The sequence below is a fragment of the Oncorhynchus gorbuscha genome, linkage group LG08 (assembly GCF_021184085.1).
Source record: "Oncorhynchus gorbuscha isolate QuinsamMale2020 ecotype Even-year linkage group LG08, OgorEven_v1.0, whole genome shotgun sequence".
Taxonomy (NCBI): Eukaryota; Metazoa; Chordata; class Actinopteri; order Salmoniformes; family Salmonidae; genus Oncorhynchus; species Oncorhynchus gorbuscha.
In genome coordinates this window covers 24508667-24522967 of record NC_060180.1, presented here as the reverse complement: position 1 = coordinate 24522967, position 14301 = coordinate 24508667, and the positions used below count along the sequence as shown (strand labels likewise).

The window sequence follows — 14301 nt, the reverse complement described above, 5'->3', positions numbered from 1 at the left end:
ACAAAGTAATGGGTAAAGGGTCTGAATACTTTTGTAAATGTGATATTTCAGTTTACATTTTTTAAGTAAACGTCTAAAAACCTGTTTTTGCTTTGTCATTATGGGGTAGATTGATGGGGGGGGAACAATTAAATCAATTTTTTAATAAGGCTGTAACGTATCAAAAACTTAGTCAATGGGTCTGAATACTGTACGAATGCAATGCATGCATGTATGTATGTATGTATGTATGTATGTATGTATGTATGTATGTATGTATGTATGTATGTATGTATGTATGTATGTATGTATGCATGTATGCATGCATGCATGCATGCATGCATGCATGCATGTATGCATGTATGTATGTATGTATGTATGTATGTATGTATGTATGTATGTATACACACACACACACATGCAGTGGGGTCTGAAATAAATCACACCCTTGAAAAAAATTAGCAAAAATGACCATATAAATAATTCAAATACTGAGCTATATTGTATGCTAAAAATATTATTTTATACTAATACAACTGCTCAGAGAAAGATATTTTGTTTAACAAGTAATACTTTCATATTTGCATAAAAGCGTCTGCTAAATGACATATACTATCATATTATGACTTTTTTCAAAAGGTAGGGGTCAAAATTATTGTCACCCTTTTTTCAATACCTTTCAATACCTCACGAGGATAACAGTAGGGATTTTTTTTTTTGGGGGGGGGGGATTTTAGACCATTCCTCCATACAGAATCCTTCCAGACCCTTGATAACCTTCTTCTACACTTCTGGGCCGCTCTCTTCAATTCAAACCACAGGTTTATTATATACAGTATATATACAGCTCTTCGACATCTCTTTACATTGTCCTCTCTAATGACGATTAGATTCAAAAGTTGATTGGATGCTCAGTCTCCACTGCTAGAAATGGCCATGTAATTATGTTCAGTAATTGTAATGAATAGTCATGGGATTTAATAGAACCCTGGATAGCTTTTTTCAACAATATTGTAGCCTAATATCGTTCCCTTGGTATCTAAAATTCATCTCCATTCCTGATCGGATGTTGCTTGCCTAACTCGCAAAAAAATCGAAACCATGTTCTTACCAATGTGTTTACATTCTAGTTTATCGGATAACATTGTTGTAAGTATATTTACCTGGGTGTTTCAAACAGCATTGTTACAGAGCGAGTGAACAACTACCACAGCACCTTTACCGTGAACTGGATAAGGATCAACGCTCTCACATCTAACATTAGTGTCTGATCTTTGTAGAAACATTTAGTAAAATAGTGTACATTATTTTTAAGAACAAAAAAAAAACTGGTTTGATGATCTATGACCCCTCTCCTTTTTGTGATCCGATTTTGAACATGTTCTGTAAGATTTTTATGGTGACTAAATAAATACACTTGCAACTAGCCTGGGTCTCAGTGGAAGCCTTGTACTGTACCTATTCAAACTGCTCTGTGTATTGAAACATAGTGCTTTAACTGCTTTGATAAATAAATACATTCCTTCTAGTAGTCTCTGTAATGATTTTGTTTTTGTCATTCATCCACATTGAGATGATTAGTGGTCCCTAACCACGGATACAGGGTCAGGTATTATTTACAGCCTCCTAATGGTTTGGTATTGGATTGGGGGTTAGGGTAACCCGATTCTTGATCTGTGTTAAAGGGCAAGGTCTACCTTGTGACTCGGTGCTGCATGTGTCACTCTTGACTGACACCACCAGGGGGCGGAAGAGAGGCATGGGACAGAAAAGGGTCAATCCCACCCAAAACAGAAGACATTACCAGAGAAACTGGTAATGTAAACATCCGGAGAGGCTGGGGACACACTTACCCCTGGGTGTAGGGATTCAAGTTCAGCCAAAGACGAGAGAAAGGATGAGTGCCCGAGGAACAGAGCAGTGTATTACGGGGACAAATAAGCTTTCGTGTTGTGATCCAGCGACTATACCACAGAATATATACTAAGCCTGTGTTTACACTTTAGAAGGCTTGTTTTATACCTTTTTTGTCCACTTACAAAATACAACTTCAGCAAAACAGCAGAGACTGTACATTTAGTCTTTCATTGTTTGACCTAGCCAGGTGCACCCTCATCACTTCCTAAAGCTAAAGTGAAGTAGAATTAGTAGCTGCTCAATAGAGATCTTCTCCTCTTCCTCTCTCAGGAGTCGCCATTCTCTCCCAGTCCCTGGCCGTCCAGGATGTCCACCAATGGTTTTCCAACAGTTTCCAGCAGGGGACTCCACTCGGGGGCTTCTATGGCATCCAGCAGCATGGCCAGCTCAGCCTCCAGCTTTTGTACTGTGTCCTCTACATGCTGCAAGAGACAGACAGGGACCATCTATCAGCCCAACTCACATGGATTCTTAGGCCCTGTCCCTTTAACCTAGACCTGAGTGTCGATCTTAAAGACTTGCGACTAGTAAGGAACTTTAGCGACTAGTAAGTATTTTTTTAAACTCCCGCTTTGGGCTGGATGTGTCCATGTGTAGTTCATACATGCATAAACTATGAGCAGATTTACTGTTTTACCTTAATTACCCACGAAATCCCGAGTATGAAAACAATTATTTTCTGGTGCTGTGTGGTGCCATTTTCCCTACATTCTCCCCACATGGGCCAGCCCCCAAGCAATTTGAGTGACAGCTAGCAGAACGATTGAGAGAGAAATGACACGGTGCACATATCTGCACATATGTGACGTAGTAAGCAATTTTCGGGGATCACTTTTGGGTCTTGAGCCTACTTTCAGAACTAATGACTAGAAAGTACCGGAGAATCGGAGTACCAGAGAATCTCTTTAAAGAATTGGATAGTAAGTAAGATATGGCAAAGTTTCCATATAGCATATCAATGTACAAGCTGAAGCTATTACCATTGTTTTTAACTATCCTATACCCACCACTGTTTTGAGGATTTAAGTGCCTTGCTCAAGGGCACAACAGCATCTAGGATTTGATACCAGCAACCCTCCAGCTATCAGCTCACTTCCTAACATATTTTCCCTGTCAGACCCGTGATTCAAACTGGAAACCCTCCGGTTGCTGGATCGCCTCTCAACGCTAGGCTACCCGCCGAGGATAGGTTCTCCTCAAATGCACTCAATATTCACTCAACATCAATACTCTCTGGGTGGCGTGAATTTAAAGAGGAAGAAATGTTAGTAACTGAGTGAATTCCACTGCTGATTCGTTTGGATGGGCTCTTTAGCTAAAAAAAAATCTGATCCTTAAAAGGAAATAGTGCAGATAGTTTGGCCTTCGATCAAACGAAAAACAAGTTGATATACAGTATTAATGTTACAAACCACTGGGAAATCTTCCAAATTCCTGATTGAACCCTTTAAGTCCTACTACTTAAATAAGAATATATTATAATATATTAATATAATATAATATTACTATGTCATACTAAAGAGTGCCATAAAGGTCACACCACAGCATATGTAAGGACCTGTTATATCACCTTTTATTATGCCATGAGGTTTGGTTATGAGTGGTTTGTGAAGCAGAAACATATGTCTTATAACGTGTTTCTAAAGGCTTTATTAGATGTGTTTTGTTTAACGTGTGACCAAACAAGACCGTGAACAGCATTGATTACTACTCCACCTTCTCCACTACATCCAGTCTGTCATGAAGAGTACTGTGGTCCTGACAGGCACTCGACCGGACATCTCTGGGTTGGAGCGCAGACTCGGGTCCTGATGGAAAACACAGGCCAGCAGGGATCATTTTGGATTACAAGACAAATATGTGTTATCTTGAAGAACAGATCATGTTTTCTCACTTTATTTCTGACTTAACCAACACCTGTTCTTTTATCATTTCAATAGCTTAGTCTTACTGTACATCCTTCAAACAGGCTAGACTAGAGGACATACTTATAGACTTCAATACACACCAGAGCAGAATTCTCAAAACCTCCCTGAGAAAACCCAGTGTATTTTTTTTCTATACTATCTCTATCCACAGCTTAATTTATTCTCTGCAGAAATGAGAAAAAAACTCAGTTCTGTTCCATTATGAATCCAACTAATCTGCATCCAACTAATCTGTAAAGGTCACCAAAACAAGTCTTCCTTGTCTCCTCTCCCTTGTTCTCCCTCCCTCTCCCGTCTGTCTGGTTCACAGACCGTTCAACGTGTTTTCTATTACCTCTACAGCTCCGCTCTGCAGGCAGCCTGCTGCCCAGCCAATCAGTTCACCACAAACCCCTAGCCACATGCCATTCTGCTGACATGGCGCTCCAGCAAACGGAACCAGGATCAGTACACCCTCACTTTCACCAGGCCGTGACCCAGTTTATTCAGAAGAGATGCCGATGATCCAGAGTCAGTGCAGTATGGGACAGAGTTAGTGCAGCATTGCATACTTGCATAACCTTAGGCCAAATAGACTACACCTTTTGGCTTAGCTTTGATACACAACTCAACACTTTGTCTGGCAGTGAACTGTGTGGTGCTCTCAGTTGGAATCAACCTTGAACCTTTATGGGTTGGGTGTGGTGGAGAAACATGGAAAAACATCCATACGTTGTTCGACCACCTTTTTCCATTTTCCATGCAGGTTTTATGGTTCCAATTAACCACCTACCCCTTTTTAAGAGCCCTTATTTTTCTCTGTGAGCTGAAGCGCTGGTGGCTGGTGGTTATGGCAGTGAGGAATGTGGCTGGGATGTGTGGTCCGTTTGTCTGTGAAGACAGGTGTCTTCTTAATGACGCATAGAGCATGTACAGTATAATCTATGGCATGGAGCCCTGTCTATTCTCTTCAGCCACACTTCCTGTTGCACCTGGTTTCCATGACGTCACAGAACGTTTTAACATAAAGCATTCAAGCTGGAAATGTCTTTCTTACTATATATCGTCCTAGGACCGTAGGAATGTTTTTTAAATGTAGACATGCACACTAAAAGGCATTACAAACACAGAACAAAGACCGTTACATACAACATATATATATATATAGCAGTCTGTTGAGGGTTGAATTTGGCCTCTCTCACATGTATAGTAGTCTGTTCCCTGCCGGTCATAAAAGTAACACAACATAAGGAGCATTTACTTTTCCAACATCATGACTGTCCTCCAGTGCCCTGTGAACAGCAGTCATGAATTACCAGTTGTGCTGTTTTTATGGCGCTATCCCACGGTACAATTTCATAAGCTCCATTACACCACCACAGAGCATGCCAAGTGGACCCGGGAGAAAAGCCAAGGAATCCCAAAGGATGAATGTGAGATGGAGCTCCTCTTTGGATTTCTCTCAATAGAAAAACGCACCACATGTCTCTGCGTCAGTACTACAGACGGTCCCATAACTTCCCGTATGTGAAATCCATCTGGACACATTAGCCGGTCGGCAAACTTCAAGGCTTTTTCCCTGAGGGAGACGTGTGACATGTCAATTGATCACAATCTGTGAAAGATGCATGGAGGGCATTGTCTTTGAATTGAAGTTTAGCACGTGATAACAAACAAACACACGGGCACACCGATGCAGGCAGGATGCCGTCTCGGTCCTATGGCTATCCAGCGTATGTAATCGGAGCGTAGTGGTTTGCGGTTGAATGTCAGAATTCCCTGCTCTGTTAGTTAAAACAGCCTGTGCTTCTCTGGTTTGGCTATCAACATGTCGGGACACCAAAAGGCCCTAAGACTGCAGCTAAAGCTTGTCTGGGGGGAGCGTGTGTTGGACAAAGGCAAATGAGGCAGATGATGACATGCCTGATGAAGTGCACACTCCTTTGTGTATTCTATCATAGTTGCACCAGGAGGTTGAGAAATACTGACCCACACACTCAGAGGAAACCGGCTATAGGAAAGGAAAAAACAGCAGCCCACAGGAGCCTGATCTAACACACTCTGCCCTGGGAGACAGGGTTCGGGAAGATGGCGTGCGTGTTTGCGGTGGAGTGAATAATGAAGAACACAGTCTGAGTCAGAACATTAGATCAGTTAGTACACAACACCAGTGGTCCCACAAACCAGCTATTGCCTAATACAGGCCCGCCAATGAAAATAAGACTAACAAGTTGTTAGTCAGATCTCCAGGCTATTTCCTGGATCGATAGTGTGTTGGCAGAGAGAGCGAGAAATGTGTGGTTCTATGTGTTGTTGCCACAGTTGGCCATTCCTGGTGTATGAAGTCACACTCAAGCCTATATTGAGTAGGATATGGAGGAGTGACCGAAGTGTTTGTGATTTTCTCTGGAAGTCAGTTTGAGCAATGAACAAGGTTGGAATGATAGGTTTGGAGACAGACACAGGACATATGAATACGATTGAAGATGTTTGTAGTCAAACACTGTACTGATGAAGTACTACATGGAGAATGGTCGATGACGCTTTAAAAATAAGAAACAGATGTTCTAACCCCATGAGTCCCTTTTCTCTCTCGCTCTCTCTCTCTCTCTCTCTCTCTCTCTCTCTCTCTCTCTCTCTCTCTCTCTCTCTCTGTCTCTCTCTCTGTCACTCTCTCTCTGTCTCTCTCTCTCTCTCTCTCTCTCTCTCTCTCTCTCTCTCTGTCTCTCTCTCTGTCTCTCTCTCTTCTCTAGCCGTGTCTGAATACCCAGACTAGCGTACTACATAAACTGTATACCCATTTTGGCATTTTAATTCAATTGTCTTTTCCAACTCACGTGTTCCACAACAGCTGATAATCAGATAAATTGACGCGTTGCACCAAAATTAAAGAATGGCGGGAGTCATCGCATTTGCGCATTTAATGATTCATTCAGAAAACTACTTTCTAAACTTCACATACTATAAAACATCATTTCTTTCTCATACTATTTAATACTCTAGTCTGGGTATTCAGACACGGCCTTTTTCTCTCTCTCTCTCACACACACACACGCACACATGTTCATCCAACCATCACCTCCGCACACACACATCCTGTAACCTATATGCTGAATGACCAAGATTGATATTCCTTAAAGAGCAGGTCCATTTCACAGTGGAAAGATCCCCAATTCATGTAAGCTTCGACATCTCATTACGCTTCTACATCTGCATGGCTTGCTGTTTGGGGTTTTAGGCTGGGTTTCTGTACAACACTTGGTGACATCGGCAGATATAAAATGGGCTTCATAAAAACATTTGATTGATTGATTTTAAAAATGATTTCCAGCGATTCACTAAGCACAAATAACTCTTCAACTCCATTGCATGGTGAGTGCTCTGCATTGCTACACTCTTAGAAAACAGGGTAACAAAAGTGTCCCCATAGGAAAATCATTTTTGGTTCCAGATGAAAACAGAATCTGACAGAGTAAACAACACACCTATTGATGTTTTTTTTACCCATCTCCTGTGCCCCCTGCCCTTTCCCCTATGACCTCTAACCCCAGCAACACCCAATCATGTCTCTTACCTGCCGCTGCGTAGCCAATGAGGAGGAGCAGGAGTCCAAGTGAGATGGTGTAGGGGCGGGTCATGGCGTAGGAGAGGAAACTTGGAGTACAGCTGGAGGGTGAAAGCAGAGTCTTAACTGTCTCTTGCAATGAGAGAAATATGGAGGAAGTAGAAAAGAAAGAGGAATAAAGAGAGAAAGAAATACTCACAGTGTATTCAGTGCCCAAAAACGTATTGAAAGTCTCTCTGTCTCTCCTCTTCCCTCGGCTGCACCCAGTTTCCTAATGAAAACATTAGATGCAGAACAAAAGCCCTTTATCTGAGGGGAGGGGTGGGGGGTTGTTTCTAGGGTGGAACTCCTCAGCCTAGCTGGAGCCTGCACTGAAGCATACTCCAACACGGATAACATTTAGCAGGAAGGGCATGAAGGTGGGGTTGTAATCATTGTGGAACGATATGATATGTAATGACACACTGGGTGAATTCAGAGTGAAGGAAAAAATCATCCTTAAGAGTCTATTTAAAAAATATATATATATTTCACCTTTATTTAACCGGGTAGGCCAGTTGAGAACAAGTTCTCATTTACGACTGCGACCTGGCCAAGATAAAGCAAAGCAGTGCGACAATGAACAACACAGAGTTACACATGGGATAAACAAAAGTATGGTCAATAACACAATAGACAAATCTATATACAATGTGTGCAAATGGAGTAATGAGGTAAGGCAATAAATAGGCCATAGTAGCGAAGTAATTACAATTTAGCAAATTAACACTGGAGTGATAGATATGCAGATGATGATGTGCAAGTAGAAATACTGGTGTACAAAAGAGCAAAAAAAAGTAAATAAAAACAATATGGGGATGAGGTAGGTAGTTGGATGGGCTATTTACAGATGGGCTGGGTACAGCTGCAGCGATCGATAAGCTGCTCAAATAGCTGATGCTTAAAATTAGTGAGGGAGATATGTCTCCAATTTCAGCTATTTTTGCAATTCGTTCCAGTCATTGGCAGCAGAGAACTGGCAGGAAAGGCAGCCAAAGGAGCAGTTGGCTTTGGGGATGACCAGTGAGATATACCTGCTGGAGCGCGTGCTACAGGTGGGTGTTGTTATGGTGACCAGTGAGCTGAGATAAGGCGGAGCTTTACCTAGCAAAGACTTATAGATGACCTGGAACCAGTGGGTCTGGCAACGAATATGTAGCGAGGGCCAGCCGACGAGAGCATACAGGTCGCGGTGGTGGGTGGTATATGGGACTTTGGTGACAAAACAGATGGCACTGTTATAGACTGCATCCAGTTTACTGATTAGAGTGTTGGAGCCTATTTTGAAAATTACATCGCCGAAATCGAGGATCGGTAGGATAGTCAGTTTTATGAGGGCATTTTTGGCAGCATGAGTGAAGGATGCTTTGTTGCGAAATAGGAACCCGATACTAGATTTAATTTTGGATTGGAGATGATTAATATGAGTCTGGAAGGAGAGTTTACAGTCTAGCCAGACACCTAGGTATTTGTAGTTGTCCACATATTCTAAGTCAGAACTGTCCAGAGTAGTGATGCTAGTCGGACGGGCGGGTGCGGGCAGTGATTGGTTGAAGAGCATGCATTTAGTTTTACTAGCGTTTAAGAGCAGTTGGAGGCCACGGAAGGAGTGTTGTATGGCATTGAAGCTCGTTTATAGGTTTGTTAACACAGTGTCCAAAGAAGGGCCAGATGTATGCCGAATGGTGCCGTCTACGTAGAGGTGGATCAAGGAATCACCCGCAGCAAGAGAAACATCATTGATATACGTATACAGAGGCACGCCCATAGTGACTGCCAGAGGTCCGGACAACAGGCCCTCCGATTTGACACACTGAACTCTATCTGAGAAGTAGTTGGTGAACCAGGCGAGGCAGTTATTTGAGAAACCAAGGCTGTTGAGTCTGCCGATAAGAATATGGTGATTGACAGAGTCGAAAGCCTTGGCCAGGTCGATGAAAACGGCTGCAGTACTGTCTTTTTACCGATGGCGGTTATGATATCGTTTAGTACCTTGAGCATGGCTGAGGTGCACCCGTGACCGGCTCGGAAACCGGATTGCACGGCAGAGAAGGTACAGTAGGATTCGAAATGGTCAGTGATCTCTTTGTTAACTTGGCTTTCGAAGACTTTAGAAAGGCAGGGCAGGATGGATATTGGTCTGTAACAGTTTGGGTCTAGAGTGTCACCCCCTTTGAAGAGGGGATGACCGCGGCAGCTTTCCAATCTTTAGGAATCTTGGACAATATGAAAGAGAGGTTGAACAGACTATTAATAGGGGTTGCAACAATGGCAGCGGATAATTTTAGAAAGTGAGGATCCAGATTGTCTAGCCCAGCTGATTTGTACGGGTCCAGGTTTTGCAACTCTTTCAGAACATCTGGATTTTGGTGAAGGAGAAGCTGGAGAGGCTTGGGCAAGTAGTTGTCGGGGGTGCGGAGCTGTTGGTAACAGGGTTTCCTAGCCTCAGTGCAGTGGGCAGCTGGGAGGTGGTCTCTTTTTCTCCATGGACTTCACAGTGTCCCAATTTTTTGGGAACTGACTGTGTGTATTGGTTCCTGACTATTCAATGCTAGTGCAGTACACCACAGGGGTGTTTTTATGCTGACCAAGGGCAGTCAGGACTGGAGTGAACCAAGGGCTATATCTGTTCTTAGGTCTACATCTTTTGAAAGGGGCATGCTTATTTAAAATGGTGAGGAATTTTCTTTTAAAGAATAATCAGGCATCCCCTACTGACGGGATGAGGTCAATATCCTTCCAGGATACCCGGGCCAGGTTGATTAGAAAAGCCTGCTCGCAGAAGTGTTTCAGGGAGCATTTAACAGTGATGAGTGGGGGTTGTTTGACCGCAGACCCATAACGGATGCAGGCAATGAGGCAGTGATCACTGAGATCCTGATTGAAAAGAGCAGAGGAGTATTTGGAGGGCAAGTTGGTCAGGATAATATCTATGAGGGTGCCCATGTTTACAGATTTAGGGTTGTACCTGATTGGTTCCTTGATCATTTATGTGAGATTGAGGGCATATATCTTAGATTGTAGGACAGCCGGGGTGTTAAGCATATCCCAGTTTAGGTCATCTAACAGAACAAACTCTGAAGATAGATGGGGGGCAATCAATTCACATATGGTGTCCAGGGCACAGCTGGGAGCTGAAGAGGGTCTATAACAGCCTGCTCAGTGGATCCTATGATCTCAACAGTGAGAGACGTATTTCTGGAGAGATTAATTTTGAAAATTAGAAGCTCAAACTGTTTGGGCATAGACCTGAAAAGTATGACAGAACTTTGCAGGAATATCTGCAGTAGATTGCAACTCCTCCCCCTTTGGAAGTTCTATCGTGACGGAAATTGTTGTAGTTGGGGATGGAAATCTCAGAATTTTTGGTGGCCTTCCTAAGCCAGGATTCAGACACAGCAAGGACATCAGGGTTGGTGGAGTGTGCTAAAGCAGTGAGTAAAACAAACTTAGGGAGGAGGCTTCTGATGTTAACATGCATGAAACCAAGGCTTTTACAGTTACAGAAGTCAACAAATGAGAGCACCTGGGGGCACACAGGGCCTGGGTTAGCCTCTACATCACCCGAGGAACAGAGTAGCAGTAGGATGAGGGTACGGCTAAAAGCTATCAAAACAGGTCGTCTAGTGCGTTGGAGATTTCTGGGCGTGGTAGGACTGATTCAGGGCATAATGTACAGACAGGGACATGGTAGGGTGCGGGTACAGTGTAGGTAAACCTAGGCATTGAGTGACGACAAGAGAGGTTGCATCTCTGGAGGCACTAGTTATGCTAGGTGAGGTCACCGCATGTGTGGGAGGTGGGACAAAAGAGGTATCTGAGGCATGTTGAGTGGGACTAGGGGCTCCGCAGTAAAATAAAACAATGATAACTACCCTAAACAACAGTATACAAGGAATATTGACATTAGAGAGAGACATAAAGTGAGGCATAAAGCAAACACGATTTGATTGGGAGAGCTAGCTAAGACAACAACAGATAATTCAGCTAAGACAACAACAGGTAAAATGGCGATGAATGGGCAGAGAGGGTCAGTTAACTACACACAGGGCCTGGGTTCGAGGCTGGGACCGGCAGACAAAATAAAACAAAATGGAGTACCGTGATTAATGAACAGTCCAGAAGGCACCAGCTATGTTGCCAAGTGATCATAGGGTCCAGTGAACAGCAATGTATGAAACAGGGAAGCCGTTAGGTAGTAGTTACTACGCTAGCAAGCGGGAGACACAGCGTTCATAAAGTTAACAGCGGGGGCTAGCAGAAGCGTCTTCAACGACGTCCGGCAAAGGCCGGTTGAGGGCACATCGAACGGAATTACGTCGGCGGACGAGTCGTGATGGGTCAGCGAGGCTCCGTATCGACAAAGGGTCCAGGCCAATTGGTAAAAGAGGTATTGTAGCTGGAGTCATTTTGTTTGCTAGTCGGGAGACGGGCCTGGTGTCATGTTTTGTCTTATATTGTCTTGTCATTTTGCTTTCCCTTCTGTTCGTTTCCCCCTGCTGGTCTTATTAGGTTAGTTCCCTTTTTCTCTCTCCCTCCCTCTCTCTCCTCTCTCTATCGTTCCGTTCCTGCTCCCAGCTGTTCCTATTCTCCTACTCAATCATCTAGTCTTTTCACACCTGTTCCCTATCTTGTCCTCTGATTAGAGTCCCTATTTCTCCCCTTGTTTTCCGTTTCTGTCCTGTCGGATCCTTGTATGATGTTCGCCGTGCTGTGTCTTTGTCTCGCCCTGTCGTGTCTTGTTTCCCTCAGATGCTGCGTGTGAGCAGGTGTCTGAGTCTGCTACGGTCGGTGCCTTCCCGAGGCAACCTACAGTTAATGGTCGAGTCTCCAGTCTGTCCTCGTCACTACGAGTGGAATTAAGTTTTTTATGTTTTGTTTTCTGCTCTGATTGTCCAGGAGTATTGCTTATATCCTTTACTGGAATAAAGACTCTGTTTTCGCCAAGTCGCTTTTGGGTCCTCATTCACCTGCATAACACCTGGCTCGAGGCTAACTGGTGCTAGTGTAACAGTATAATTTAAACCGTCCCCTCACCCATACCCGGGCGTGAACCAGGGACCTTCTGCACACATCGACAACAGTCACCCTCGAAGCATCGTTACCCATCGCTCCACAAAAGCCGCGGCCCTTGCAGAGCAAGGGGAACTACTACTTCAAGGTCTCAGAGCAAGTGACGTAACCGATTGAAACGCTATTTAGCGCACACCGCTAACTAAGCTAGCCGTTTCACATCCGTTACACTCATCCCCCTTTTGACCTTCCTTCTTTTTCTGCAGCAACCAGTAATCTGGGTCAACAGCATCAATGTAACAGTATAATTTTAAACCGTCCCCTCGCCCATACCCGGGCGCGAACCAGGGACCTTCTGCACACATCAACAACAGTCACCCACGAAGCATCGTTACCCATCGCTCCACAAAAGCCACGGCCCTTGCAGAGCAAGGGGAACTACTACTTCAAGGTCTCAGAGCAAGTGACGTAACCGATTGAAACGCTATTTAGCGCACACCGCTAACTAAGCTAGCCGTTTCACATCCGTTACACTAGCTTCGGGACAAGGGCGTTAGCCACTATAGCCACTCGGTAGTAGCTAGTTAGCTGCGATGATCCGATGCAAAGGTCCAGAGCTTACGGCAGGAATCCTGTGACGTAGTGGCTTCTAAATCAAATCAAATCAAATCGAATTTTATTTGTCACATACACATGGTTAGCAGATGTTAATGCGAGTGTAGCGAAATGCTTGTGCTTCTAGTTCCGACAATGCAGTAATAACCAACAAGTAATCTAACTAACAATTCCTAAACTACTGTCTTATACACAGTGTAAGGGGATAAAGAATATGTACATAAGGATATATGAATGAGTGATGGTACAGAGCAGCATAGGCAAGATAGAGTAGATGGTATCGAGTACAGTATATACATATAAGATGAGTATGTAAACAAAGTGGCATAGTTAAAGTGGCTAGTGATACATGTATTACATAAGGATGCAGTCGATGATATAGAGTACAGTATATACGTATGCATATGAGATGAATAATGTAGGGTAAGTAACATTATATAAGGTAACATTGTTTAAAGTGGCTAGTGATATATTTACATCATTCCCATCAATTCCCATTATTAAAGTGGCTGGAGGTGTGTCAGTGTGTTGGCAGCGGCCACTCAATGTCAGTGGTGGCTGTTTAACAGTCTGATGGCCTTGAGATAGAAGCTGTTTTTCAGTCTCTCGGTCCCAGCTTTGATGCACCTGTACTGACCTCGCCTTCTGGATGATAGCGGGGTGAACAGGCAGTGGCTCGGGTGGTTGATGTCCTTGATGATCTTTATGGCCTTCCTGTAACATCGGGTGGTGTAGGTGTCCTGGAGTGCAGGTAGTTTGCCCCCGGTGATGCGTTGTGCAGACCTCACTACCCTCTGGAGAGCCTTACGGTTGAGGGCGGAGCAGTTGCCATACCAGGCGGTGATACAGCCCGCCAGGATGCTCTCGATTGTGCATCTGTAGAAGTTGGTGAGTGCTTTTGGTGACAAGCCGAATTTCTTCAGCCTCCCGAGGTTGAAGAGGCGCTGCTGCGCCTTCTTCACGATGCTGTCTGTGTGAGTGGACCAATTCAGTTTGTCTGTGATGTGTATGCCGAGGAACTTAAAACTTGCTACCCTCTCCACTACTGTTCCATCGATGTGGATAGGGGGGTGTTCCCTCTGCTGTTTCCTGAAGTCCACAATCATCTCCTTAGTTTTGTTGACGTTGAGTGTGAGGTTATTTTCCTGACACCACACTCCGAGGGCCCTCACCTCCTCCCTGTAGGCCGTCTCGTTGTTGTTGGTAATCAAGCCTACCACTGTTGTGTCGTCCGCAAACTTGATGATTGAGTTGGAGGCGTGCGTG

The 14301-nt window shown here is 44.0% G+C and overlaps 1 protein-coding gene across 1 annotated transcript; it reads right to left on the bottom strand.

Moving 5' to 3' along the window:
- Positions 1-783: 783 nt before the first annotated feature.
- LOC124041391 (placenta-specific protein 9-like) lies at positions 784-7718 on the bottom strand. The gene is made up of 4 exons (XM_046358912.1): positions 7568-7718; positions 7378-7469; positions 3613-3704; positions 784-2318 (listed from the first exon to the last, which is right to left on the bottom strand). Exons 2-4 carry the CDS (start codon positions 7439-7441, stop codon positions 2163-2165), a joined length of 312 nt encoding a protein of 103 aa, XP_046214868.1. The 5' UTR covers positions 7442-7469; positions 7568-7718; the 3' UTR covers positions 784-2162.
- Positions 7719-14301: the final 6583 nt, after the last annotated feature.

Excerpts from the sequence above, each read along its gene's own strand:
- LOC124041391 (XM_046358912.1), bottom strand. The coding sequence starts at position 7,441 with ATGACCCGCCCCTACACCATCTCACTTGGACTCCTGCTCCTCCTCATT. Across the intron at positions 3,705-7,377 it reads CATTGGCTACGCAGCGGCAG|GACCCGAGTCTGCGCTCCAA; the intron begins GTAAGAGACATG and ends GTTTTCCATCAG. Across the intron at positions 2,319-3,612 it reads GACTGGATGTAGTGGAGAAG|CATGTAGAGGACACAGTACA; the intron begins GTGGAGTAGTAA and ends TGTCTCTTGCAG.